The sequence below is a fragment of the Fistularia commersonii genome, chromosome 17, assembly GCF_037954325.1.
Source record: "Fistularia commersonii isolate RoL2024-O1a breed Wild chromosome 17, RoL_Fcom_v1.0, whole genome shotgun sequence".
Lineage (NCBI taxonomy): Eukaryota > Metazoa > Chordata > Actinopteri > Syngnathiformes > Fistulariidae > Fistularia > Fistularia commersonii.
Genome location: NC_141300.1, coordinates 13477501 through 13502145, shown reverse-complemented (window position 1 = coordinate 13502145; position 24645 = coordinate 13477501). Strand labels below are relative to the sequence as shown.

The 24645-nt window shown below is 50.7% G+C and overlaps 2 protein-coding genes across 4 annotated transcripts in view; both read right to left on the bottom strand.

Annotated features, from left to right (window-relative positions):
* Nucleotides 1-1362: 1362 nt before the first annotated feature.
* On the bottom strand, nucleotides 1363-15680 carry rfx4 (regulatory factor X, 4). Of its 2 annotated transcripts, none has more exons than XM_086163299.1 (18): nucleotides 15520-15680; nucleotides 12982-13068; nucleotides 12763-12823; nucleotides 11540-11663; nucleotides 10205-10266; nucleotides 9216-9429; nucleotides 8627-8704; nucleotides 8311-8474; nucleotides 7901-8001; nucleotides 7739-7797; nucleotides 7494-7638; nucleotides 7276-7370; nucleotides 6803-6920; nucleotides 5589-5708; nucleotides 5014-5172; nucleotides 4760-4925; nucleotides 4536-4674; nucleotides 1363-2839 (listed from the first exon to the last, which is right to left on the bottom strand). In XM_086163299.1, exons 1-18 carry the CDS (start codon nucleotides 15560-15562, stop codon nucleotides 2567-2569), a joined length of 2208 nt encoding a protein of 735 aa, XP_086019425.1. In that variant the 5' UTR covers nucleotides 15563-15680; the 3' UTR covers nucleotides 1363-2566. The 2 variants fall into 2 exon arrangements, with proteins under 2 accessions (XP_086019425.1, XP_086019426.1); XM_086163300.1 differs by having other exon boundaries at nucleotides 4760-4886.
* Nucleotides 15681-17643: 1963 nt separating this feature from the next.
* Nucleotides 17644-24645, bottom strand: part of polr3b (polymerase (RNA) III (DNA directed) polypeptide B) — a 23649-nt gene continuing 16647 nt past the window's right edge. The window contains exons 20-29 of one of the 2 annotated variants that reach the window (XR_015107413.1): nucleotides 23867-24076; nucleotides 23644-23802; nucleotides 22861-22978; nucleotides 22616-22758; nucleotides 20595-20706; nucleotides 19941-20044; nucleotides 18959-19125; nucleotides 18715-18828; nucleotides 18232-18405; nucleotides 17644-18134 (exon numbers count right to left, since the gene is read on the bottom strand). Coding sequence is in view for 1 of the 2 variants with exons in the window: in XM_086163820.1 (XP_086019946.1) it covers nucleotides 18005-18134; nucleotides 18232-18405; nucleotides 18715-18828; nucleotides 18959-19125; nucleotides 19941-20044; nucleotides 22616-22758; nucleotides 22861-22978; nucleotides 23644-23802; nucleotides 23867-24076 (1319 nt within the window). In the remaining variant the exon portion in view is untranslated. The remainder of the gene's footprint in view (nucleotides 18135-18231; nucleotides 18406-18714; nucleotides 18829-18958; nucleotides 19126-19940; nucleotides 20045-20594; nucleotides 20707-22615; nucleotides 22759-22860; nucleotides 22979-23643; nucleotides 23803-23866; nucleotides 24077-24645) is intronic. The other variant, XM_086163820.1, reaches the window with a different exon arrangement.

The following is a 24645-nucleotide window of genomic DNA, read 5'->3' as shown; positions in this document are numbered from 1 at the left end:
ACCTTGGATTTCACTCATCAGTGTCATAACCACGGTAGACTTCAGAGGTGTTTTAATACAGAACACACACACACACACACACACACACGCACACACACAGGTGTATAATGCATGTGAGTTTCAGTGTCTCATTACCCCCACTTTTATAGTTAGAATTGTAATGACACCAATACAACCCTAATGTTGTGAGTCTCCACATACTGAAAAGCACCTTTATTTGTTTACATGCAGAAATAAATGCCCTGCAACACAAACCTCCCAGAAGTGTCAGATTCCTGTCAGGGTGTGGGTGTCTTTAGGTAAGCGTACGCCCCGAGGGCCCATTTATGACACATCTAAAACCCTATTTGGTGAATAACAAGCTATTTGGTGACCTGCTGCCATAAAGGACTTGATTCTTGCACAAAATCCACATTAATATTGTTTTAATCCAGGTCGTATGATATCAGATCGGGTCGGAGTGCAGGCATGTTTATTTCTCTGCACGCTGACAGATGAAACAAGTCTGGTTACTTATTCTTTCCCCACCTCATTACCATGAATATTTTTCATGGCATTCAAATGCTCTTGATTTCTAGCGGGTCTAGTAGTTTTTTTAGGGTTAAAAGCTTTGAAACTGGAGATTATATTTCCAACCAGAGAATGACCATAAATCAGAAATGGACTTATGTTACTGCATGAGACGGTTTAACGGAATTCAGTAGAAAGACTTACAACTGTATTATGAATAAATATCACGTTATTTCTGCAACCAAACTCATGATTTTAAATTCTCCCAGCTTCATGCGTGATTATCAGTCCATCTGTGAAACCCTCTGGCGGATATTGATATTGACACTCAGGGTCAGGTGATTAAATCACATCGCAGGGTGGCCTTTCTTTCTTTTTCTTTTTTCTTTTTTTTTTTCATTTTCTCCAAACAGGTTTCGCCACATTCAAAAACCTCGCTTGTAAGTCCAGCAGAACATGGGAGAGAAAGGCCCACGGAACACACAAGATCTATGTTTCAATAAATACAAATCTCGGCGGGGGGTCAGAGGTTCAAAGGTTATGAGACTGAAGTGCAATGACCCCGACCCAGCAGGACATTCTTTCTATAGAAATGTAATTCTTTCTGCACCGTGGCCCTTGTGCCATCAGCCCAACCCCCCCAGTTCCGTCCCGCGGACGCAAAGGACTAAACCGCATTCAGCGTCGGAACGTGTCCCCTTTTCAGTTTTGAAAACAGACGGATTCAACAGACAAAATACGTGCAGTTTTGTTGTCGTTGTTGTTGTTCTCGTATTGAGTTTCCGGTGTGCTCTGATGGCGAGAGATTAAAAGAAAAAGGGATGCAAATGAAGACAAAAATGAATCCTTGTATTTAGATTGTGGAATTATTTATGTGACAACAAACTTCCCCCATACACACCCACCCACACACACACACACACACCCGCATAAACACACACACATCAGTTTCAACTGTGATAGTTTAACAGTCCCCACGGATGGTTTCCAGTGCTTTTATTTACAGAAAAGTGACTAGACTTCATGTTACTGTACACTTTGATTTTTCCCTTTTTCTTTTTTTATAAATACCCATAGGGTAATAGGTCCTCAGTAGCTTTGAGTGCATTATAAAACACACAACCCTAGGTTAATGCGTCCTTTACTAATTATACAAAACAGAGAACAAAGTACCAATTGTAACATAGAAAATAAAGGGTACACCATGTTACAAAGTTACAGAAAATACATACCATATATATATTGTCGCACAAATACAGCAGAAAAGCTTGCAACGGAAAACACTCGCACGGTTGGTTTTGAGTCACAGCATTCAATCATTATAAAAACTATCAAAGATGACGAAACCTGCACACACGAATCAAGGTCGTTTTTTTTTTGCCGTTGTTTTTGTTTTTTCTTTTCTGTCAGCTGTGTTGTGTGTTTTGTCGCGGGAGAACATTAAGGCAGAAGAGCACACACACACACACACACACACACACACACACACACACACACACACACACACACACATGCATACATACATACATACACAGATCCCCGCAGCTCTTTGTCTGCGACAAACCGACGACCGGACCCTGCTCGAGACACGGTCACTGAGACTGACCTGGAGGCAGTTAGCGCTTATAGCCCTCTGATCGCTCACATGTCACTGACCGAGTGTGTGTGTGTGTGTGTGTGTGTGTGTGTGTGTGTGTGTGTGTGTGTGTGTGTGTGCGTGCACGGGTGCTGACTTTTGAGGCTGAGGAGAGAAACTCTGGCAGAGGTGTACATTCCTTAAAACAAAGGCACAGCTTGGCATTGCACTTTTCAAAACGATTTTGCTGCAAGGTCTGACAATCTTCAGGATCTCTCGGAGCCGTTCTCTCCCGGCGGCGGGCAAAAAACACCAAGGGCCGCGGACATTTCATCCAATCCCCGGAACGACGATTGAGATGTCACTCTGTCCACGCCACGGTTTCTTCCCCCTTGCATTAGTACCTTTTATTCAACTCTCCTCCTTTTTTTTTTTTTTCGATGTACTTGATTGACAGCAGTTAGAGATCAGCCATCTCGACTATTTGGCCCAGCCCGTGGTGGCCTCCCCGTTTATGTAGGCGAACCCGGGGAAATGCTGCGAGTGTTCGTACTCCGAGTTCCTTCGGGGCCCCAGGGCGGGGTACATGTCCCCGGAGGCGGCGTAGCGAGATGAATGCATAGGTGGGCTGGTGTAACAGCCGTTGGCCGGGGAAACATCCGGCCACCTGGGGGCGACGGGTGCGGGGTGCAGACGGGGGGTGCTGCTCATCAGACATGGCTCCATCCGAGACATCTGGCCGTTGAGCTGGTACTGCGAGCGGAGAACGCAGGGGAGAGATTTAGTGAAGCGAATGGCTTCTGTCCTGATTAAAACACGAAGTGGAGCCGCTTGAACGACACATCCGTTGGTTAAAAACTGCACGTTGTTTGAATGGCAGGTCTGCTAGGTGTTACGACCGGGATCAGTTACGGAAAGTGACATAACTTGAAGCGTTTAAGTAGAATTGGAAAAGAAACTTCAGGTATTTTATCTCAAAGAAATCTCAACTTTGACAAAAAGGTGATAAAAGCTTAACACAAGACTGTGCAATCAGACAAATAATACTATTACAAGTTAATCGTTCAATATTTAATTTCACTTAATTTTATTTGATTGAACTATTTTTCATTGTATTATAGTTGATTTTATTTCATTTACAGCAAAGAGCCTTTTAAGACACATGAGCTCTTTTTTTTTCACGGTGGAGTGAGATGTTGTGCGAACCATCGAGATCTTCTTCGAGTATTAAATGAAAGATTAGAGAAGAGGGCTTCGTTCCCTTAATAAAAAAGTCTAGATAACATTCTCACGATGAAGGATGAGCGTCGTACTCGTAGTGTGTGTGTGTGACAGGTTCCTCTCCCGACCTTGCACGAAATCGCGCCTCTGGAGAAAACCAGACGGCGGCTGAAAACGTGACCCCCCTCCCTCCGCTAAGTTACTTTTTGTTGCCTACAGCGACCGATCACAGACACCCAACTGTATGGGGCAGCTGACAGAAAGTTTTCTGCCGGATCCGTCCCCCGTCTCGAACTTCTCACACAGACAAAGCGCCGCCATTGTGCCTGATTTCATCCCAAATGGGCCCAAAGTGGAAGTAAATCGCTTCTCCTTTCCCCACTATATATAAACACAACAGTTGAGTCCATTATGAGCGGATCACGGCATGGAAAAAGGCAGTCACTCCGGGTCGGGGGGGCAGAACACCGAGTTCAGCTGTCTCAGAAAAGAGACCATTGAATAACAATATTTTAATAAACGCCAGCCCGCCCTCGTCCCGGCCACCGGCTCATAGAGATGAAGGGGGCCGTTAAGAAGAAGGAACAATGTGAGCTCCGAGGCCCGGCCCATCTCCTTCCACCGCAGAGGCAGCGAGCGCTGGAGGGCCCTTGACGGGAAATTACCATCAAAAGGCCCCGCCGGCCCGGCTCAACACACCTCCGGCCGCTCACATCCACACACTCTGGAACTCGTGCAGTTTTTAGTTTCACTGTCGCCTCATCTGTCTGACAGGAACGGTCGTCGGTGCAATTTGATATAATATATATATATATAATCCAAAAATTCTTGCCTTTGAAAATTAGTAAGGCATTCATTCAATCATTATCTATGTCGAAATAACCATTCATTCACATAGCCAATGAGATATGCAACCTTGTCATTCCCCTGGCGCTAGTGCACGGCATAGCTACTACTGCTCATGGTTCATCCATGATGGGTTAATTGCAGAAAACGAATTTCCCCAAAGGGAATAATAAAGGATAAATTATTGTTGTTATTATTATTATTATTCACTCTTTTCATATAGGCCTCGAGAAGATCTCCTAATCAATCCTCCCTGACGTCCAGAGCGACCCTTTGTCTTAATAGATGCACCCGATGTGCGCTCAAACCCGAGCACCTGCCGGTATTTGTGCGGCCATCGACCACCTGGGAGGGCTGAGAAGGTCCCGCAGCTCGGACTGACCTGTGCAGAGGAGCGGTGGTAAGCCGAGTAGTGAAGCGGGGATGGGATGGCCGGCTCATGGGGCAGCCCGGGGTACTGGCTCTGGATGGAGTGGGGATGTTGGTTGGCGTAGCTTCCGTAGTTGTAGCTGCCGGTGTATCTGGAGAAGAGCAACACAGAAACATCTGAGCGCTTTGAGCGGCGCCGGCGGTCTCCTGAAGCACTTAGAGCGACGCGGTAATTACCCATGCTCCTCTCTGTGGGTGTAGACCGGCATCCGGTGGGTGGAGGACGAGGGCGTGACGGGCGCGCCGCTCCTCATGCAGGACAGCTGCTGCCCGGCCTCCGGCGTGGAGCCGCCCGCCGTTGTCACTGTGTATGTAAGGGACCAGGTATATGACTGAACGGCGCCTGGCGAACACATATACAAACATGGAGAGCGGCGTGACCCTCTGCGCAGGCGGCGGGGAAAGCTGTCACACTGAGGAGACGCGCTCACCTGTCGTGTACGTGACCCCCGCGTACTCCGGGGACACGTCGGCCGGCGGCGAACTGGCCGAGGACACGCTCGCCGAGTGGACGGAGCGGGCCGGGGAGTACGACCCCGGGGACGGGGAGGCCGGGGCCGTCTCCGTCAGCGTGAACTCCTCCTCCCGCTCTGTGGAACAAGAACCACACCTTCATGCACTGGACCTTCACCGGCTCCGTTATGCAACCTTGACATTCAGTCATTTCCCGAGAGCGTGGACACTTTTGGGGTTCCAGCCCCGCCACACACACCCTCTCCATCCCGCAGGTCCTATCGTCAGAGGCCCGTCCTATCGTCAGTGAAACCTCACATTAGCTCTGGGCAATATTTCCTTCTTATTCTTCGTCTTCTTCCTCTAACCCTCTCCTCTGTGTCCTCCAGCTAACATCACGTCCGCTAATAAATCTCCCCCTCGGCCTTTACATCTAAATCTTGAAGTGATTCTTGGCTTTTTTTGTTTTTTCTTGACCTCCACGCGTTCCCGTGCAGCTTCAGATGCAAAGCAGCGGTGCTAGCAGCCGTTAGCAGGAGGGTGGTGGTCTCACCTGTGCCGGCCTCGCCCTTCATGGCTCTCATGAGGTCGTTGGCCCTCTCCTGGCAGTGCAGGGACTCCAGCAGGTAAAGCACGTAGTCGTCAAACATGAGGTGGATCAGGTGGAAGGAGCCTGCAGGAGAAACGCGTTATGTGTTATTTTTCCAAACGGGGGCTTCCGTCCATCATCGAAGCACAGAGGCTGCACCGTTTTGTTTAAATTTTTCGATTGGGTGATGACATCACATCCTCCATCCTCCGCCACTGTCTTTTAAAAAAAAAAAAAAAAAAAAAGTTTCCGAGTTCCGTGCCAGCGCCAGAAATATGCCATTCGACCCCGGGGTCGCCAGAAGGGACGGTGGCGTGTGAAGGGGCGTCACAATTGTGTCATTGTGCCGGTTACTGCCGCCGACGTGCGCATAATAAACACTTGTGGCTATTCATGTGGCCGGGTGTGGTGTAATCCTGACCTGTCATAAAATGGAAAAGACAGGCAAACGCGTGGGGGGGGGGGGGGATAGTTGGGGGAGGGGCCCCTTTTTTTGTCAATTAGCTGTTTGTGCACTGTGACCCGCTTTATCAAAACACGGTGGCCAGCTGCATCTGCCGTATTCAAAGAGCACGGGACGACTCGCGCTGCACACCTCCACCGCTAATCTCGGAGGTTAGTGAGCAGCCGCCGGTCCGGGGCGGAGGAATGACCGAAGCTATTTTCCGATTGTTGTCAAATGAATACTTTTTTTTTTTTCTAAGATGGTGTGAAAATGTTCTCCCCACAATGATCCGCGATTTTTTTTTGCTTGTAATTTCCAGAAATAAAAGCGGCATCGCTCTGGGACGGATTTGAGTGCGAGGAAAAGGCAGGCTTAAAGTCACTGGTTTCCAGTGCGTGGACGCTCCGATATCCAATATCTTCATTTAAAGTCGGATTCTTTATCTGCTAAAATCACACGGGTGACAGAGGTCATAATCGAGCGAGGTCCCGGGCGTGCACGTTTGTGCCCGTCGTCTGACCGGAGTCAAAAATGTCCTTGACGGAGGCGAGACTCGAGGATCCGGTTCGATTCCGCCGAGCGGTCGTGGCCGTCGTTCACCTCGGGCTGAGGTTGAGAAACATTTCTTGTTTTTCCTTTCAAATGCCGGGGCCTTTGAACGACCCCAGTAAATACCTCGCTGTTGCAGCTGAGTGGGTGAATGGCGGCGGCGGCGGCGGCGGTTGCGGCTCACCGAAGCTGGGCGCGCTGTGCAGGGTCATGTCCCGGATGACTCTGGTGCCGAAGCACGACCACATGAGCAGGAACTGCTGGGCCACCTTCTTCAGGCAGCCGGGCCTCTTCCCCGACACCTAGGGAGGACATTTCCATGAGAAAGGAGGGGGAAGGGTGGCGGGGCGCCGGCGTTAGCGCCGCCGTACGGACCGGGGCTTAACCCTCGGCGGACGAAAAAAAAGTCAACAAGTCAACTATTTAATTTGTCCCCTGGGACACGCCTTCCTATTGAACCATTGTTTGGCCGGACCAAGGCGTTGCCGCGGCGACCAAATTTTACAAGCCCATCTCTGGCACATAATGGGTGCAAATGGGAGGCTTGGAGACGTCATTAACTAGGAGGGGAGCGGCTCAGAGCCCCAGGTGTCTCTCCAAGGGCAGGGGCGTGCGCAGGAAAGCGTGGAATCGGCTTCGGATGTTTTCCCGTCTGACCTTCACGACGCAGCGGTCCACCATGGAGTCCAGCCATTCGATGTAAGCCTCGATGGGCGACTGCTCCTCCAGGAGACGGTCGAACTCCTGGTACACTGTGAACAGACGGAGACTCTCAGGTTGCGCGTTCCCGCCATGCATCGGCGCCGTCCCGTCCCCTCTCGACTCCGGGAGACCTTTCTGGACTCGACGAGGTTTGCGCGAACGCCGGGACTCACGGTTAATGATGAGCTGCCGGTGCTCCTCCTGCGAGTCCTCCATGGTGTAAAGTGTCTGCTTGGTAATGCTGTTCAGGTCCACGTTCCTCCAGTCCTCCAGCATTTGAAAGGTGATGTCGGCGCTGTTTATCACGGTGCGGGACGCCTGCGGACCGAAACGCCGCCAATATACTTATAAGTCCTTATCGGCCCTCCCTTCATATGGATTTTTAATAAAAAGAAAAGCCCCGGGCCGAGATAGGCACCTGACACAGATGGTTTAATGATGTTTGCCGCTTCAGAATCTGGGAGAATCTCCTGGACACTGGAGACAGAAGGGAGAGGAGATCATGGCTGACCCTTGGAAGCTGATGGCGAGCGGCCGCGTCGTGCGTGTGTGACGTGCGTGCTAAATGGCGGCCGCTCACGTTCGAACTTGACGTTCCTCAGGTTTTCCGGGAGGTCGTGCAGCGCGATTTTCAGCCACTCATCCAGTTGTTTGGCGAATTTCCGAATGACCTGAGTCAAACTGCGTGAGGAGACATGCACGATCTCATTGGATACAGCCCGCACTCAAAAATCAACTGTATGTCTGACATGGCGGTTTCTTGATCATTTCTTTCTTTTTGCACGACCAGATGCGGTTTCTGAAAGAGCACCTGTCCATTTTCTGCCCCATTCAGATGAATGGTAAGTGCTACCCTGCAAAATACCGCACCACTACATTTATTCATGCACTACACTGGAATCCGCAGGAAACTGCAAATGAACAGAAACCAATACCTGCAAGGAAGAGTTTCTAAAAAGCGACCATGAAACAGCGAAAGGGTCAGCTCACCTGTCGGGCAGCGCTTGCAGGACGGTGGGCATCAGCACGCCGGAGATGGCCTTGTAGAGGATGGAGTCACACACGCCGACGATGTTGACCACGGTGGGGGAGCCGAGCACGGGGAGCATGTGCGGAGGCATGCCTTGCCAGAAGTGCAGCAGGAAACTCTGGACCTGAAAACACCACACACACACACACACACACACACACACACACACACACACACACACACACACACACACACACACACATCAGGCTTTGTTGTTTCTCCAAAGCGGGCGCCATCGAAGTGAGAGGCACGCTGACGGGATGAACCGGAACTTGCCTCGTCGAAGTTTGCTCGGATGACGGTGTCCAATATCCTCTGACAGTGCGTCCTGTACATCATGATGAAGGTCGACACCTGGGAGCGACAACGGCACGCTGATGTGACGGCGCCCCGATATAACCGACCCGCTCTCTCTCTTTTTTTTTTTTTTTTAGAGAGCGGTGGAAAAACAAGAAAATAAATCCCGGACGAAGCAATAAATACATGTTACAGGTCTGGGCTGCGGCAAAGTGATATAAACCAAGCTTTAGAGATCGGCAAAACACAAACCATTTAAAATCATGGCCCCTCTTTAAAGCCCCGACAGCCAGGGCCTGTCCCTTTGTGCACGCCTAGATCTTATTATCTCCCCCAAAAGATTAAGAGTTAGTGAGGAGCCAGCATATAAATCCTCGGTCTCACTTTTTTTTTTTTCTTTTTTTTTTCTAAACGCGGGCCCAGTGAAGGCTCCAGGGCAGATAAAAGGCCGGGGCCGAGGATGGGGGCGGTCGGGGGGAGGATGGATGGGGGGCTGCGGAGCCGGTGGCAGGGTAGCCGGAGGAGGGGCGGGGGTATAAGGTCGGGACTTTTAAAAACTTGTGTTTACCCTCTCCTCTGGTAGGCTGGCCGGCAAATTTAGGTCTTTGACATTTGGAAACTCTGGCAGGAGCGTCCCGAGCTTGGAGCGAGGTGAATACGCCACTGTCTGCTTGGTGACCTCCTTCTTCCCCGTCTCGTTCACCCACGCCGCTCCCTTCTTGGAGTACATCACGTCATAGTACTGGGAGGTCTCCTTCACGGCGATGCCGTAGTAGTGGTACCTGGAGGAGAGACGGAGCGCAGCTTCTATCACAAGCAGCACCACGACCGCAGACGCCTGTTTATATCACACTCGGTTGAATAGCATTTCACAGGAAATATACAGACACAACACATAACTTTTGTGACTGATAATTACTGATTATCATAATTCCAATGATGTGCATCTGACAATTTCAACCACTTGCAGCTGTGCGGTTAATATGTAGGTCATGCAGTCGTTTGTAGCTTGTCTTTCTGCATATTGCCTTTCAAATGGCATATATTTTGTATTGCCTGGATATTAATTTGGAATTTATTGCAGATATATACATACATATATATATATATATATATCACACTGCAATGTGCTATTTTGCACATATCAATTTCATTGCAATACATTATATCGCATGTATATCATATTTGCATAATATTGGATTGCAAAAAAATATATATATATAAATATATATATATATACATATATATTTAACATATAACAAGACATTATATTGCATAGCATACACATATGTATTATATTGCACATATATAAATATATACACATATGCATCTTTTTGCACTATATTATACTGCATGTGTTTCACATTGCACATATCACATTGCATTTCATATTGTATTATATGTGTATATATACATGCACACACACACACACACACACACACATATATATATATATATATATATATATATTATTGCAAATATATCATATTGCAATATGTAAGATTGCATATATATATTGTGTGTACTTTATGTTATATCAATGAGGGTTTAACTGACTTGGACTGGCCTCTGGTCCCCAGTCTTCTGGTAGTCAATGCTGGAAACTGTTGCCTGATGATCTGGTTGAGGAGAGAGAGGGAGGGGGTGTGAAGACAGAGTCGGCCATGTTTTGGAGGCTTCGCCGTTTGGCGGACAGCGGAGTGTAGACATCTCGGGGTAAATGTATCTTTAATTCAGGAGGAGAAAGTGTGCGGTGGTGCTGTGGGTCCGGGCTCCGAGGGAGGTCCGCCCGGAGAAAGGCTTTGGGAGTCATCCATTTATGACATCCAGGGGTTTTACTTTTTTCCCCGAGAAAAAAGTCCCCCCTCATCTATCAGCCCATCCACTCCCTCAAACTCTCTCTCTCTCTTTTCCACTCCCTCTTTCCGAATCTTTTTGTCCGGTGGGTTCGGGGGGGGGGAAGGGGGGGTGAGATTGGCTCCTCGGTCCGGCTCCCGGTGCAGAAAACTTTAGCAAACAGTGTAGCTCTCCATTGTGTGGGATGAAAATAGAGGCCAAGCTGTGAAGTTTCTGTCAGGCCCCGCTTGATAAATGAGCAGACAGGGAGGCAGTCCGGGCCCTCTCTGGTTTTTTTGTCCTGAATCAATGAAGCCTTCCTAAAGGACACCCCACACTGCTCCAGCCACTGATCTAACATTCCGCAACATCTCACCCTTCCAAATTTCCTTTAATTACACATTAATCCAGGCCCCTTCTCTTTTTCAATATCTTCCGACAGGAGCAGTGGAGGGGAGGGAGGGGGGGGGGGGCGGGGGGGCGGACCGGGTTGGGGGTTGGGGGTTGGGGGTTGGGGGTTGGGGCCGGAGCCCGGGGTTCAAGGGATGGCTGGGGGTAGGAAGGCTGAGGAACTTCTCGGGGTTGTGGGAACAGACGAAACCACATCTTCTTTGGCGCTAGATTATGTGTTCAGCAAGCGACCGCAGAGCTTTGCTTCACACTGAGCTGGAGCTGATATTACCTCCACGGGCCCCGGGGCCGGAGCCGGGGCCGGGGCTGCCATGAGGCAGACGGCCTTGCTTTTAAGCTGATTTTCTCTCTCTTTAGCACATGATGCTACTTTTTCTGCATCCTCCGCTACGGAGTTCCAGCTTACGCTGCAAGCATGAGAGGGAGCTCCTTCAAAGTGGAGGAAAAGGCCGAAATGCACCTCCCCTGCATTATTAGCTCATTAATATAATATAATATAATATAATATAATATAATATAATATAATATAATATAATATAATATAATATAATATAATTACATGCTTTTATTGCGGAGGAAGTTTCAGGCCTGTTGGACCCTGGAAACTGAGTTGTGTTCAAGAGCGCTGGAGTTTGGATTGGTTACCTTTCCAAAGCTGGCCGCGTTCACTGGCTGCGTGTCGTGCTTCTCGCTGAAGTCCAGGTAGTGCATGTAGAGGGCACTTCTGGGGATGCACACACCCTCGGCGATTTCGTAGTTTTCCTCGAGCCTGCGATGGAACGGGATTCAGAGCGAAGGGGGGGGTTAAACCGGAAAACGAAACCGGAAATCTAAAAGTGTAATCTGTCTCCCATGGCTCTGCCGCAGATTATTTTTCATCCCAATAAATGAACGGAGCTGCGTTCAGCAGCAGAATGTGTGTCGCTTATGTGCAAACACGTGATTTAATTTTGGTGTTGTTTTCAGTCTCCTGTGCTGTTGTGTATCTCTGTTACGACAGACTTCCGAGACGTCGGAGGCAAACGTTAGCCTCCACTAGCCCCACGCAGGCCTGAATGTGTGGGATTCCGAGTTGCACCGAGAAGGAAAACGCAGCGGGAAGGATATACAATCACACCGCCGGTTGTCATTCGACATTTAGAAATCAAAAGTGACCCTAAATAGAGCCCTGAGGAATGCCAGTGCTAATTTCGAGTTACAAAAAAGGGGAAGTCAGTTTTATAGCTGATTTATAGCAAATAGCAGACTTTGTGAGCTAACTTTTTGTAAGCTAACTTAAAACTGCTTTACGACAAAGGTTAGCCGCCGGCTGAGAGACAAACCCAGTCGTTAGCCGTTAGCAAGGTCGCATTGGACCCATTGGGTTGTATGCCGTAGTTTTGCGTAATGTAGTTTTACCAAGTCGTGGAAAAGTTTTCTTGTGTGTATAAATATCGCATCGCGTCGTTGATTATATTCTGAAAATGAGCAGTAGCTCTAAACGCCAAACACATGGAAACCTCCACGCTGGGAGATACGTTTCTACAAGTGAAGAGAATCCAACCTCGTTCATTTGTGAAACAGCTAGCGGCTATTTAGCGGCCAAACTCTTTTAAGATTTTAAAAATCTTAAAAGATTTAAAAAAAAAAAACAAAAAAAAAAAACGGGGTCACCGGTGCTTTCACCGACAAACCGCCTCCATTCACGGAGCGCCTGCACACCTTCACATTCAGCTCCCGGGCGAGATGCTAATCGGACCATCGAGAGCAAATGAGAACTTTGAACTGAAATGAAGTTTTCTAAGTTTTAAATGCACTTCTTACACGTGACTTATGGTCCGGCGGTGTCGGCCACCATCGCACGCGAGCGAGGAGAATGTTGTCCTTACCATTCCAAGGTGGCCGGCGTCGAATGTGGCTTGGAGGCCCGGTTGTTTTCTTTTTCTTCATCTGTAACGTTCCATGAGGAGGGAGGTTATTCAGCCGCTCACTTCATCTCGCCACAACGGCGATACACAAAGAAATTAGCTCGTTCATTTCAGAGTTTTTTTTTTTTTTTTAATTAAACGAAGGGCGGCGTGGCGAGCGGCGAGCGGCGGGCTGCTTACGCTCGTCGTTGGACATGTTCCCCAGGGACGTGTGACTGGAGTAACGCTTGCTCTCGCTCTCGTTGAGGCATCTTTCAATCCAGCTCTCTGGGAGACGAGAGGAGAGAGGAAGGAGGACACACATCAAGGATCTGCGCAGAGAAACCTGTGGAACAACCCTGGAGAACCCTGCAGAACCCTGGAGAACCCTGCAGAACCCTGCGGAACACTTCTTCATTGCTTCTCCTGTTTCCATCTATGAGTAGGCCGTGGATGAAAGCATCAGGATCGACCCGAGCGGATTCTTCTCCATTTCTTCACGCGCATCGATGCGTCATCACGATTCATCCATTCACAAGCGAACGAGCGTTAATTCATCCGTGCATCGGCTAACGCGCGAATTCATCCGCTCACGAGGACGACGAGCATCTGATTCATTCGCACGTGAAATTAAACACTGATTTATCTGTAAACTAACTAGAACATGAATTCATTCATACATGAACTTAAACACTGATGCTACTGTGAACATGAATTCATCCATCAATGATAATTCATGAATTCACTCATTAATTAAAACATTAAATTATCCATTCACTGAAACTTTAATTTATCGATATATTTACTAAAACATTGAGTCATCCACTCACTAAAGCATTAATTCACCCATATATTTACTTAAACATCAACCTCATCCATTCATTTAATTAACATTGATTCAGCCACTCACAAGGATAATTTTTATTTCAATAAATTAACTAAAACACGAATTATTCCATTTATTGAGTACAAAAATTAATTTATCTGTAAATTAACAAGAGCATGAATTCATCCATACATTTACTGAAACATTACTTTGTCCACTCACAAGGACAACATCTAATTCTCCCATGTACCGACTAAAACATGAATTCATCCACACGTTAAATAAAACATAAATCCATCCATACACTCACTAAAAAACAATGCATTCATAAATTAACTAAAACATGAATTCATCCATCAGTGCAACTATTAAGGCATAAAACCCTCGTGCTTTTATGCCACCTCGCCGAGGGAGCTCCTTATTTTCTGTTCCCATGAATCGAAAAAGAGATTTTAGACGCGGTGGGACTTTCTTTGTTCATTAAAGTAGAGTATTTAAAGCATAAAAGTAAAACTATTATTTGGAAAACCTACAAACTGCCCCCCCCCCTCAGGTGGCGGCGGAGTGCACGGGCGGCGGTGCACCCGTGGCTCTATTTGAGCTGTTTTCACCCAAAACGGCAGGAATCCAGCATTGTCGTCCCCCCCCCCCCCCGATCCCGCCGACCCCGCCGACCCCCCCACCATTGGGGACGGCGAGCGTGCACGCTCGCTTAAAAGAGCCCGTGCACATTACTGAGGCGGTCTCCTGGAATAGAGGCCATTGTGCTGTTTTATTTTCTAAGAACCGGCCGAGGAGCCTGGACCGGCCGTCCATCCCAAAAACTGCACATCGTGAAAAACGAATCAATAAATGAGTGTGGAAAATATAAATTCTACATAGGTCGGAGGGAGAACGTGCGCGCGGACCTCCGCGTGACGGTATCGCACGTCCGAGCCTCCTACAGGCTCGGCCCGGGATGCGTGACAGCCGAAGGCCGGCGGCGAGGAGGCGAAGAAGTTGGCGTCGCTTTGAGAAAGCTACACTTCCACGGTCGGCACGTGCTGCCGGGGCCGAGGGCTCCATCCCGTCATAACTCCCGCGGATGAGAACTTTATCGGCGTCAGATAAATCCCCCGCTTGGTCTCAGTCCGTCTTTTTAAAAGCTTTTGCTACTGAGGGTCTAATAACCGTGATAATTAATATGCTTTAATTGCATTTTAAACGGGTAAAAACTGCATAATAAAGCATTTCTGTTTGACCTCTGAACCCAAGCCCGACATTGCCGGGGAGCTCCGGGCCTCCGGTCCCGACCCCCCCCCCCCACACCCCCACCCCGCCTCACCGGTGGAATCATCCGGAAACCCCCCGGGGGAGGCCAATTCTCCGCAGAGGCTCCGACCCCCGGCTCCATTTGCCGCGGGGACGGATGAGACGGGGATGGAAATAATTGGATTAAATCCGATCAACAAGTGAAAGGGGCGTTCGACTGCGGGATGTTTTTTCGGCGGAGAGACGATTATCTGTTGATTCGGTTCGATATAATCGTCCGCTTTCTAACGGACCGGACGGCGAAAAGCGGTTTTATCCGGAGGCGAGACCGACCCGGAGCCGGGAAAAGCACGACGGGGACCATTAAGAGTACGTGGAAGAAATGTAGGGATCTAAAAAGTGAAGGTTCTCCCGGTTTGAATTTCTTGCAAAGCGGGGCCGAGGAGCCGGCGGATGGGAGCAGCAGGTGCAGGAAAAAAAAAAAAATCCCTCAGACTCCAAAGAATTTCTGGCCTCGCGCAACTTTAGCGAACCGCCTTTCAGTCGCCCCCCTCCCCGTCTGACGTTTCCCGCCGGCCGAGGGACTCCAGGAGGACGAGTTGCAGGCTTCTCCCGGCCGAGGCTTCCAGGGGGGCGAAGGAGGCGAAGCGAGCGTCACTGACCTGTGGAATCCATGTCAGGCTCCTCCAGCAGCCCGCAGTGCATCCTCTTCCCATCAACGACGCCGGCTCTTCCGAGAAAATGGCTCGGCGTTCGGGTTCCCCCCCCCTCCTCGGCGGCTCTCCCCTCGTCTCGCTCTGTTTCCGCGACCGCCGCCCGTCACAGGAGATGTGGAGGATCTGAGGTTTGCCCAGAAAAGGGTGGTGTTGGCGGAGGAGGTGGGGAAGAGAGGGGGTGGGATGGGGGGGCCGGGGGAGGGTGGGAAGAGGGGAAGAAGGGGGTAGAGACTCCTCCAGAAATCCAGCGGGGGGAAAGCCAGACCCGTCAAAATGTTTGCTGATGTTTCATGGGAAAGGGGCTGATTTTATAGGAGCCCTGATGGGGACATGTCATTGATAGGCTTGGAAGGCTGATGAATGGCCCCGAGTCAGATGGGGATGTGGCAAGGCTCACTGGAAGTCCTTTGTGGGGCTGCTTTGAATAAGAAAAGCTCCCTCCCAACAAAAAAAAAAAAAAAAAAAAAAAAAAAAAGGGAGGCTTAGATCTACGCAGCGCTAACACTGTGGCCTCCCCGTCTCCCATTATGGCATTTAATACGTTTTTATACACCCCTGAGCTCCAAATAAACACACACCCCTAAACAACTCCTCTCATCGCCACCCATTTCTACTTCCATTTCACGTCCCCCCTCTCTCTCCTCCCCCACCCGAACCCCCACACTCCACACTTGTTGCACAGTTTTTCGTTTTTTCCCGGCCCGGCCCGGCCCGGCCCGGCCCGGCCCGGCCCGCTCTGCTCCGCCGGACCGTCTCGACGTGACAACTTTTTCTCACGTCGCCGAGACATCGCCGGGGTGTGAATTTCCCGGGGGGCTCGCACCTCTTTCCGCTCGCTCCTTCGCTGTGGCAACCTCATTTTGGTGAGCCTCTGAGAAGAGGGAACGGTCACAAAGAACGGGGTGGGGGTTTGTGGGGGGGGTAAAAGTGCAAAAACCCTCGGCTGGTCGGGCTCTGATGGAGTGCCTGAGAGCTGGAGAAGGGAAAGCTGTGATTAGAATATGAATGGAACCACAGGAGCGGGGGAGCAGAGGGGAGAAGAAGAGGGGAGAGGAGAAAGGCGGATTATAGCTGAATTACTCACCGCACCGCGGAGAGCAAAGGAGGACTTTCCTCTGCAGCGCGCAGGCGCGGCGCGACCTCTGCTCCGCCGTGCACGTGCTCCCAGGTAGAGTGGCACCGCGCCCCGAGAAAAGGCCCCGGGTTTCGCACCTTTGTGGGAGTTTATAGTTCATCATTTATCCTTTATTGACTCCTCGTGGGGGATTTCTGCGTCCGTCATGGATGAACCGTGAGCAGCCAGCCGCCGTCCGTCGGCAGTTTTACTCAATCGAACCCCGAATGTTTGGTTACGGGGGCCGATCGCTCTGCCTCTGGTGCTACGCCGCCCTGAAAATAGTGGCAAAGTGCTGAATTTCCTCTAAACCCGCTCCGCGTAGAAGCAGCGCGGCCCCGCCGAGGCCACGCTTTCTGTTCAGCCTCCGAGCAGGACAGGTGCAGCGAGAAAAAGAAGAAACCTCTTCCCATTCTCATACACACACACACTTCCCTCACAAACGGATGTGTACTGCTTTTGTTTGCTGAAAGGGCTCTAATGGAGCGGTGTGTGTGTGTGTGTGTGTGTGTGGGGGGGGTAGCTCCACATACGAGGTGTTGCTGGTCATCAGGCTTTGGGGCTGAAGAGGAAATCATGCACTAATCAGGCGTCTAATGGCAGGAATGACGGGCTCCTGAGGGCGGAACACAAAGGGCTGCCTCTTTTGGGGGGGGGGGGGGAGGTCCTGCAGGACAAGCAGGAGCTCGTAGAAGAAGATGAGGTCTATCTGGGGATTTCTGTGGACGGTGGCTCCGTCGAACCCTCTCTGGCTGTTTCCCTTCCACGTCGTCTGCCTCCGTCGTCATGGTTTCCATGAGACGGGCAGAGGATGACCCTCACCCTGAAGGACTTGTTTGATTCCTCACATTGAGGTCCAGATGTCAGAACAAACATTGTTTTCTGGTCCATGTGTGTTTGGGCTCAGTGAAATATATTACTATGGGATGGTCGCGATCAAAGATGGAGGCGACAGATTTGGAAATATTTTTTTTTATTACACACACACACACACACACACACACAGAAAATATAACTGAAAAATAAACATGGGAAACCTCGCCACACGTTGGGAGTTCACCTTGCATTGAATAAAAAAAACCAAAAAAAAAAACCACGACAGACGTCCAGCAAACGAAACATTTTCGACATTGCTGCTATTTTCATTTACTGACCTGTCATTTATTAATCAAAACATCTTCACCTCCAGAAGGTCTACCTACATGTCCATTTGCGACAACAGGTGTCATTCCTTTCACGCCGGCGCATTCAGACGCACTCCAGGTTCCTCCCAGAACGTGCTCCGTCGGAAGTGTGTGTGTGTGTGTGTGTGTGTGGTCACTCATTGTAGCGGGACAGCTTAAGGCGGGGGATGATGTTCATGGACTGCAGCTCCTGGAAAAGCAGCTTGCAGGCGTAGGGGATGTGCAGGGAGGACACCTGGCAGGAGGACTTGCAGTAGTGGCACCTGGAGGACGAGAGCAGCCGGAGGTCAGGAGGTGACGATGGACGCCGGATGCGCCCCGAGATGTTCCGAGCGGCGTCGGCGTCGCTGAAGGTCTTACCAGCCCGAGTATCCCAGGAGGCCACACTGCCCGCACACGTCCACCTCGAAGGCGTCGCTGGAGATCATGAGGCGCTCCAGCAGCAGCATGCTGGCCCCGTAGCCGATCAGGCAGTCGCGCTCCATCTCCCCCAGACGCAGACCTCCGTCCCTGGAGCGGCCCTCCGTGGGCTGCCTGGAGGAGGAGATGGTGGAGGAGGTCAATCTCCAACACCTCGGAGGGGGTGGCGCGTCCGTGCATTGTTTGGATTTAAAAACCACAAAGTGTCTCCTTGTGTTGCACCTCAAACGTAGCTACGTCCTACGACTAGTATACCGTCTGAACTCTTGCACCACGGAGGTTCAGGTCCTCTTGTTGTTGGCTAGATTACCGTTTCCTGATTGACGCTTTGACATCACTACAGAGATGTGACTGAAATCTGGCCTCTGGAAGCTCGGACAAACACCCGCTCCCACCCGGCGGGTTGCTGATGTCGGACTTCACCTGGTGAGAACGGCTCTGGGACCCCGGGCTCTGGCGTGCATCTTGTCCAAGACCATGTGCTTTAGCTTCTGGTAGTACACCGGCCCAAAGTAGATGTAGGCCTCCAGAGGCTCTCTGAGGAGAAGACACAGACATCGGTCGGCACCGACGGGTGGATGGAGATCTTCTGTGTTTGGGCGGGGAAGATGCTTTTGTTTTTTTTTTTTTTCAAATGATTGCAGAAAATGACTTCACTCCTGGTTACCCGGTGATCCCGGAGGTGACGTAGTCCTTCCCCTGGTAGTTGTACCCGTAGCGGATGAGGTCCTCACACACGTCCTTCACCTTGCTCCCGCCGAACGCCGTGCCGTAGTGGAATCGCCCGTCCAGGACGCCGGCCTTCCCGGCCAGCAGCTCGATCAGCTTGCCCACCTGGTGGACCCACAAACATCGGTGATTCCCGCCGCCTGGGCGTGCCAAGCTAAGCGCTGATATTGGGGGGGGGGTTACATAACACATGTCTCCCTGGGGGCGGGGCCAGCAGTCCAAGGATGACTGATCTCAACCATTCCAGCGGGGTCGCACCCGAGGGGACCCCTGACCCCGGTGCAGAAAAGAAACACCTACTCTCATTTCACAGAAACATCCTCCAGGGCCAGGCATTTCTGAGCGATCGCCATGGCGACGGTGGACAGCAAACACGCCGGCGCCGACCGCCGAGGCAGTAAAAGATCGCTCCGGACTTTTAAAATGTCGGAATTGGGGGGGGCGGGGGGTAGCGGCCAGGTCTCCCTGTCCGAAGCTCAGGGTTTTTGGGGCGAGACCTCCGGGCGACTATTATGGGCCGGGAAGGAATCGGATCGGCGGATCGGTAGCCGACGGCAACCTGGAGAGGAAGAGGAGCTGAGATAATCGGGGCTTTGTCTCAGAAGAGCCAGAGCAAACTTCCAGGAGGGGGGAGAAGGTCAACACGGAGACAGAGGTCGTCCAAATTAGCCCTCCAGGAAAACAAAACTGGCTGGCAATCAGCTGATTGGGTTTGCTGCCAAGTGAGTATTATGGTCTGCAATAGACAAAGACCACTGGGCTCCGCCACTCCTAAACTGATATGGTCTCATCTCTCTGATCCTCATGGAGCTTTCAGAATCATCACAAACGCTGATGAACCCCCCCAAAAAAAAACTGAATCAATCAATGTCGTTCCACCATGTGCACGTTGGTTTTTCAGTGCACGTGAGGGACCCTACCGTCATCCTGGAGGGGTATCCATGAGGGTTCATGATGATGTCCGGGCAGATGCCCGTGTCGCAGAACGGCATGTCCTCCTGCGGGACGATGAGGCCGCAAACACCTGAGACACACACACACACACAGATGAAAATAAGCAACAGGCGTATTTTTATTCATGCAAACATCTGGCACACAAATATTAGTCACATCTTCAAACACAGATTTCCTAAGGAGGAAATATTTATTTCTATACATATACTGCTCAAAAAAATAAAGGGAACACTTGAACAACACAATGTAACTCCAAGTCAATCACACTTGTGTGAAATCATAGTGTCCACTCAGGAAGCAACACAGATTCATTTTGACTTGTTTTAAGGACATTACATCAAAGTTGGATCAGCCTGGAGTTTGTTTTTACACTTTAATTTTGAGTGTGATTCCTAATCCAGACCTCCATGGGTTGATACAATTGATTTCCATTGATCATTTTTGTGTGATTTTGTTGTCGGCACATTCAACTGTGTAAAGAGCAAAGTATTTCATAAGACTATTTCATTCATTTAGATCTAGGATGTGTTTTTTAAGTGTTCCCTTTATTTTTTTGAGCAGTGTATATATTTCTATACATAAATGAGGTGCAAAGATCTCCAGGAGCGATGGATGCTCACTGGGAACAAGACGAAGTGGAACGAAACGCTGCAGGACGTTGCAGAACTTCACATGACCAGATGTGTCGCTTTTTTTGGACAAGGCCTGATCCCGTATTGGTCGGGAGAGAATCTACAGCAAAGACAGGGTTAATAATAATAATAATAATAATACATACGATTTGTATAGCGCTTTTCAAGGTACACAAAGACGCTTTACAAGTTGACGACAGAAAACATAGAACATACACATCGTTAATGGGTTAACTCTGGACGTCTTCTGGTTGTCCTGAGAGGAGGAGGAGGGACAAGATGGAGGATGTTAGCTTATGTTATGCTAACAGATGTCGAGCCGTTGACAGAAATTGTCATTTTGAACAACCGTGCAAAGCGTGGGTCTAGTCCAGCGCTCTTTGACCCCGGGGGGTTTTGGAGACGTTTGGTGTTCTTCCCAACACCTGACGGCTTTGGATTCCCCGCTGCCGCGGTCTCAAGATGGCAGCACGGACGTCGGCGGGCCGTGACCTGTCGGGGCCGCCTCTCTGGAGTCGCCAGGGACCGGCGGCCCGGCGGCCGGGAGTTTAAGTGCGAGTGTAAATGTTTGCGGAGGGGCCAGGGAGGGAGGCCAGGGTAAACACATCGTAGGCCCATTTGCAAATGAAAAAAAAAAAACACAGAAAGGAGCGGGAGAAGAAGGACAAGAAGAAGAAGAAGAAGGGGAGCAGGAAGTGGGGAAGGTACTTAGCATGATGGGGAGGCCGGGATGACACGTCCCCCAACTTTCGCTTCAGAAAGCGAAACCCCCTGCACGTGGGGAAACTTGGTGATGAGGCGAGCGGCCCGATCCGGGGCGGGAGGGGGGAGAGGAGGGAGGGGGCGTCTAACAGGATGTCCTGACAGGATGTCGACCGGGAACCAGAGCGGCGATTTACTGGAAAGTCGTCCAGCAGCAGGAAGGAGAGGCGATGAATAGAGCGGGAGAAAAGGCAAGTGCAGCAGGGCCAGGAGAGAAGGTCAAAGGGGGGGTGGGGGTGGGGGGGGCAGTAAAAAAAAAAGGGGGGGGGGGGGCAACATGTGAAAGAGGTGCAAGGGAAGGAAAGAAAGGAGCGGAGAAGAAGATTCAGATGGAGAGACAATGTTCCCCACGGCAGACATCCTCCGTGTTTGTTTTGTGTGAAAGTGAATGATAAAAGAGGCGTGAAATCAGCAGAGAAAGGCAAGACAACGGCAAGACATCCCAGCGCACATAGCTCGGTGCTGGCGGCTTGCACAATGGGCCCCCCCCCCCCAACACACATACACACACACACACACACACTCCAGCTGTGTGTGTGTGTGTCGGGTAAATAATTAACTTATTCAGCTCCTCTGACTGGCTCCTTATGAGTTTGCTGAAGATTTACTGAGGTAGCCAAAAACATGTTTCAATTTATGAATCCCCGAGCCAAGGTGTGTGTGTGTGTGTGTGTGTGTGTGTGTGTGAAGAAACAACATTAGCGTGAAAAGATGCAGAGTTGAGTTTGCGGCTAAAAAGCACAAACTTAAAAGTGTGTACTGCACATCTGGGTGTCTGTCCTGGCCTTCCGCTCCCCCAAAAAATCTGAGTCACCTCCTCGCTAACCTCCTCGCGACCTTCTCCTCTTCGTCACCATCTGAGCTGGCGGACATTGTCCCGCCCCGGGCTGACCACCCTGCGGCCGCCGTGTTAATGAAGAGAGTAAATTATGCATGGCGCCGGTTAGCTTTCTGATTAAAACATCATACCGGCCCCTCTATAGGGGAGGTGCTGCAAAACAATGGCGGTTGTAAACACTTTAGCCCGCCGGCAGCAGAATACTGCCCGGGCGTAATAAATTTGCATAGTCTGGCACCGGACAAAGAGCCAATTAATTGAAAAGAGCCTCTTGAACGATGGGGGGTGCGTGTGTGTGTTTGTGTGTGTGTGAGAGAGAGCGAGAGAGAGAGAGCAGGTCGCCGCAAAACTTGACTCAACACATGCTTGGAAAACTTTGTTTCACACAAGTGAAAGGTGTGAGCGGCACCTTTCTGCCCGTGCCGACTGCTGAATTTGTCCCCGATCTCGGGCCTCCTGGTCTGCCTCAGCAGGATCTTGATGAGGAACGCGTCCTCGGCGTTGGACGAGATCATGACCTTTTCGATGTAGGAGTCCGTTGAGCCCTTGTAGCTGCAGGGGGAGGGGGGGGGGGGGGGGAGAGACAGGGCTTATTTTGTAAAATCGTAATTTCGGCGGGTGTGCGGGGGAAGGGGCTCCCTGCCTGGCGCTCACCTGACGGGCACGTCTCTGTACTGGGGCTGTCCTGGCTGGGTACTGCCCTCCAGTGGCGTCTGCGTGACAGTCGGCATGTACTTGTTCACCAGCAGCTGTTTGTTTTCCACGCGCTCACCTGCGGCACCGGAGAGCACGCCGTTAACTCCCGGTGCTCGGCGGGGGGAAACGTGTGTGAGGAAGAAAGCAACTTCGACTCCTGCTTCCACCGGACATTTTGTATTTGCTAGGACTTATAGGCACGGCGGCGCAAAGGTTAGCGCTCCTGCCGCACAGCAAGAAGGTCCCTGGTTGGATTGGGCTTTCTGTGTGGAGTCTCCATGTTCTCCCCGTGTCTGCGTGGGGTTCCTCAGGGTTCTCCAGGTTCCTCCCGCAGAGAAACCCTACATGACCCATGTGTGAATGAGAGGGTGAGTGCTTGTGTGTCTCCTGTGAATGGCTGGAGGTCTCCATGTGGTCCCGTGATTGGTCCAGGGTGAACCCCGCCTCTCAACCAATCACAGCTGGGATAAACTCCATCCCCCAACGACCCGAATGCAGAATTAGCGGCGTCGATAATGAATGAGTGAATGATTTCATAAAAACTATTCAGTCACTATTGACAATTTTAAAAGGATTGCAAAATGTTGTATGGTGTGTGTGTGTGTGAGTTGAAGAAAGCGTTCAGCCCCAATAATACATTCATTTCTATTTCTCATTCAAAGGACTTGTAATCCAATTAGATGCCTGATAGAATAATCTGAGATACCCTCATCTGCACCCGCCCTTCCTCCCGTCACTCACCGGGGGAGCAGATCCCGTCGGCGTCCAGGATGTTGTGCCTCCAGACGGGTTTCCGCGTGGCGGCGTCCAGCATGGGCCCCATAACCTTGTCAAAAGTCTGGTTGGTGTAGCGGCGCAGCGTCGTCTTGGCGTTCTTGTAGACGAGGCAGCGGCCGAACCCTGGAGGGCGAGGACAGATCAGATCCGCGGACGGAGCCCGGGTCGGAATCCCGTCCCTTCTCACCTCTGTCGAGCGAGGCCTTGTTGAGGACCAGCGCGTCCTCGATGTCGTAGCCGCTGTAGCTCATCACGGCCACGGTGGCGTTCTGACCGGCGGGCAGCTTCTCGAAGTCGATGAGCTCGATGGTCTTGGTCTTGACCATGGGCCTCTGGGGGTAGGCCAGCAGGTACATGAGGGTGTCGATGCGGTTCCGCTGGTTGTAGCCGATCGTACCTGCGGGGGGAAGGAACCGAGAGACATCTTGGCGGTGCTTTTTTGGGAAGGAAGTCTTTTTTAAAATCCCCAATCGAGGGTTCACTCCATCTTAGAGCGGCCGAGGGGAGCGGGGGTCTGAGTTATGGCGTAATGCCTGGCCCCCCTGGAAGCCTTGACATTTGTCAGATGCTATTACTCCACAATCCGGCTTCGAGCGCAGAGCCTGAGATAATAGGGCCGGGCCGCGCAGGCAGATTTGCACATGTATAGGGCTGTCCACACAAAACAGACGAGGCAGAGGATATTGGGCCAAATATAGTTCCAGTCGGTGTTTTTGTAAAGATCCGGGGGTGGGGGTGGCGCTGGAGGCTTTACGTATGTCAGCAGGGCCGTTTGGGGAAGTTTTGGTTTCCAAGGAGCTGTGGGTGCACGCTCTGTGGTCCTTCGCAGCTGAGCACACTGACCCCTGAGCGCAGCCACAGAAGACACAATGAATTGCTAATGACACTCTGGGTGACTGGCAGGGAAAGGGCCTCCGCGCGCGCGCGCGCGCACACACACACACACGCACACACACACGCACACAC

What these genes read in the sequence shown, in the direction of transcription:
- rfx4 (XM_086163299.1), bottom strand. Translation starts at nt 15,562, where the DNA reads ATGCACTGCGGGCTGCTGGAGGAGCCTGACATGGATTCCACAG. An exon ending in CTGCAAGCGCTGCCCGACAG is followed by an intron (nt 8,002 to 8,310) that starts GTGAGCTGACCC and finishes CTCCTCACGCAG; the next exon opens with TTTGACTCAGGTCATTCGGA. An exon ending in GAGGAACGTCAAGTTCGAAC is followed by an intron (nt 7,798 to 7,900) that starts GTGAGCGGCCGC and finishes TTCTGTCTCCAG; the next exon opens with TGTCCAGGAGATTCTCCCAG.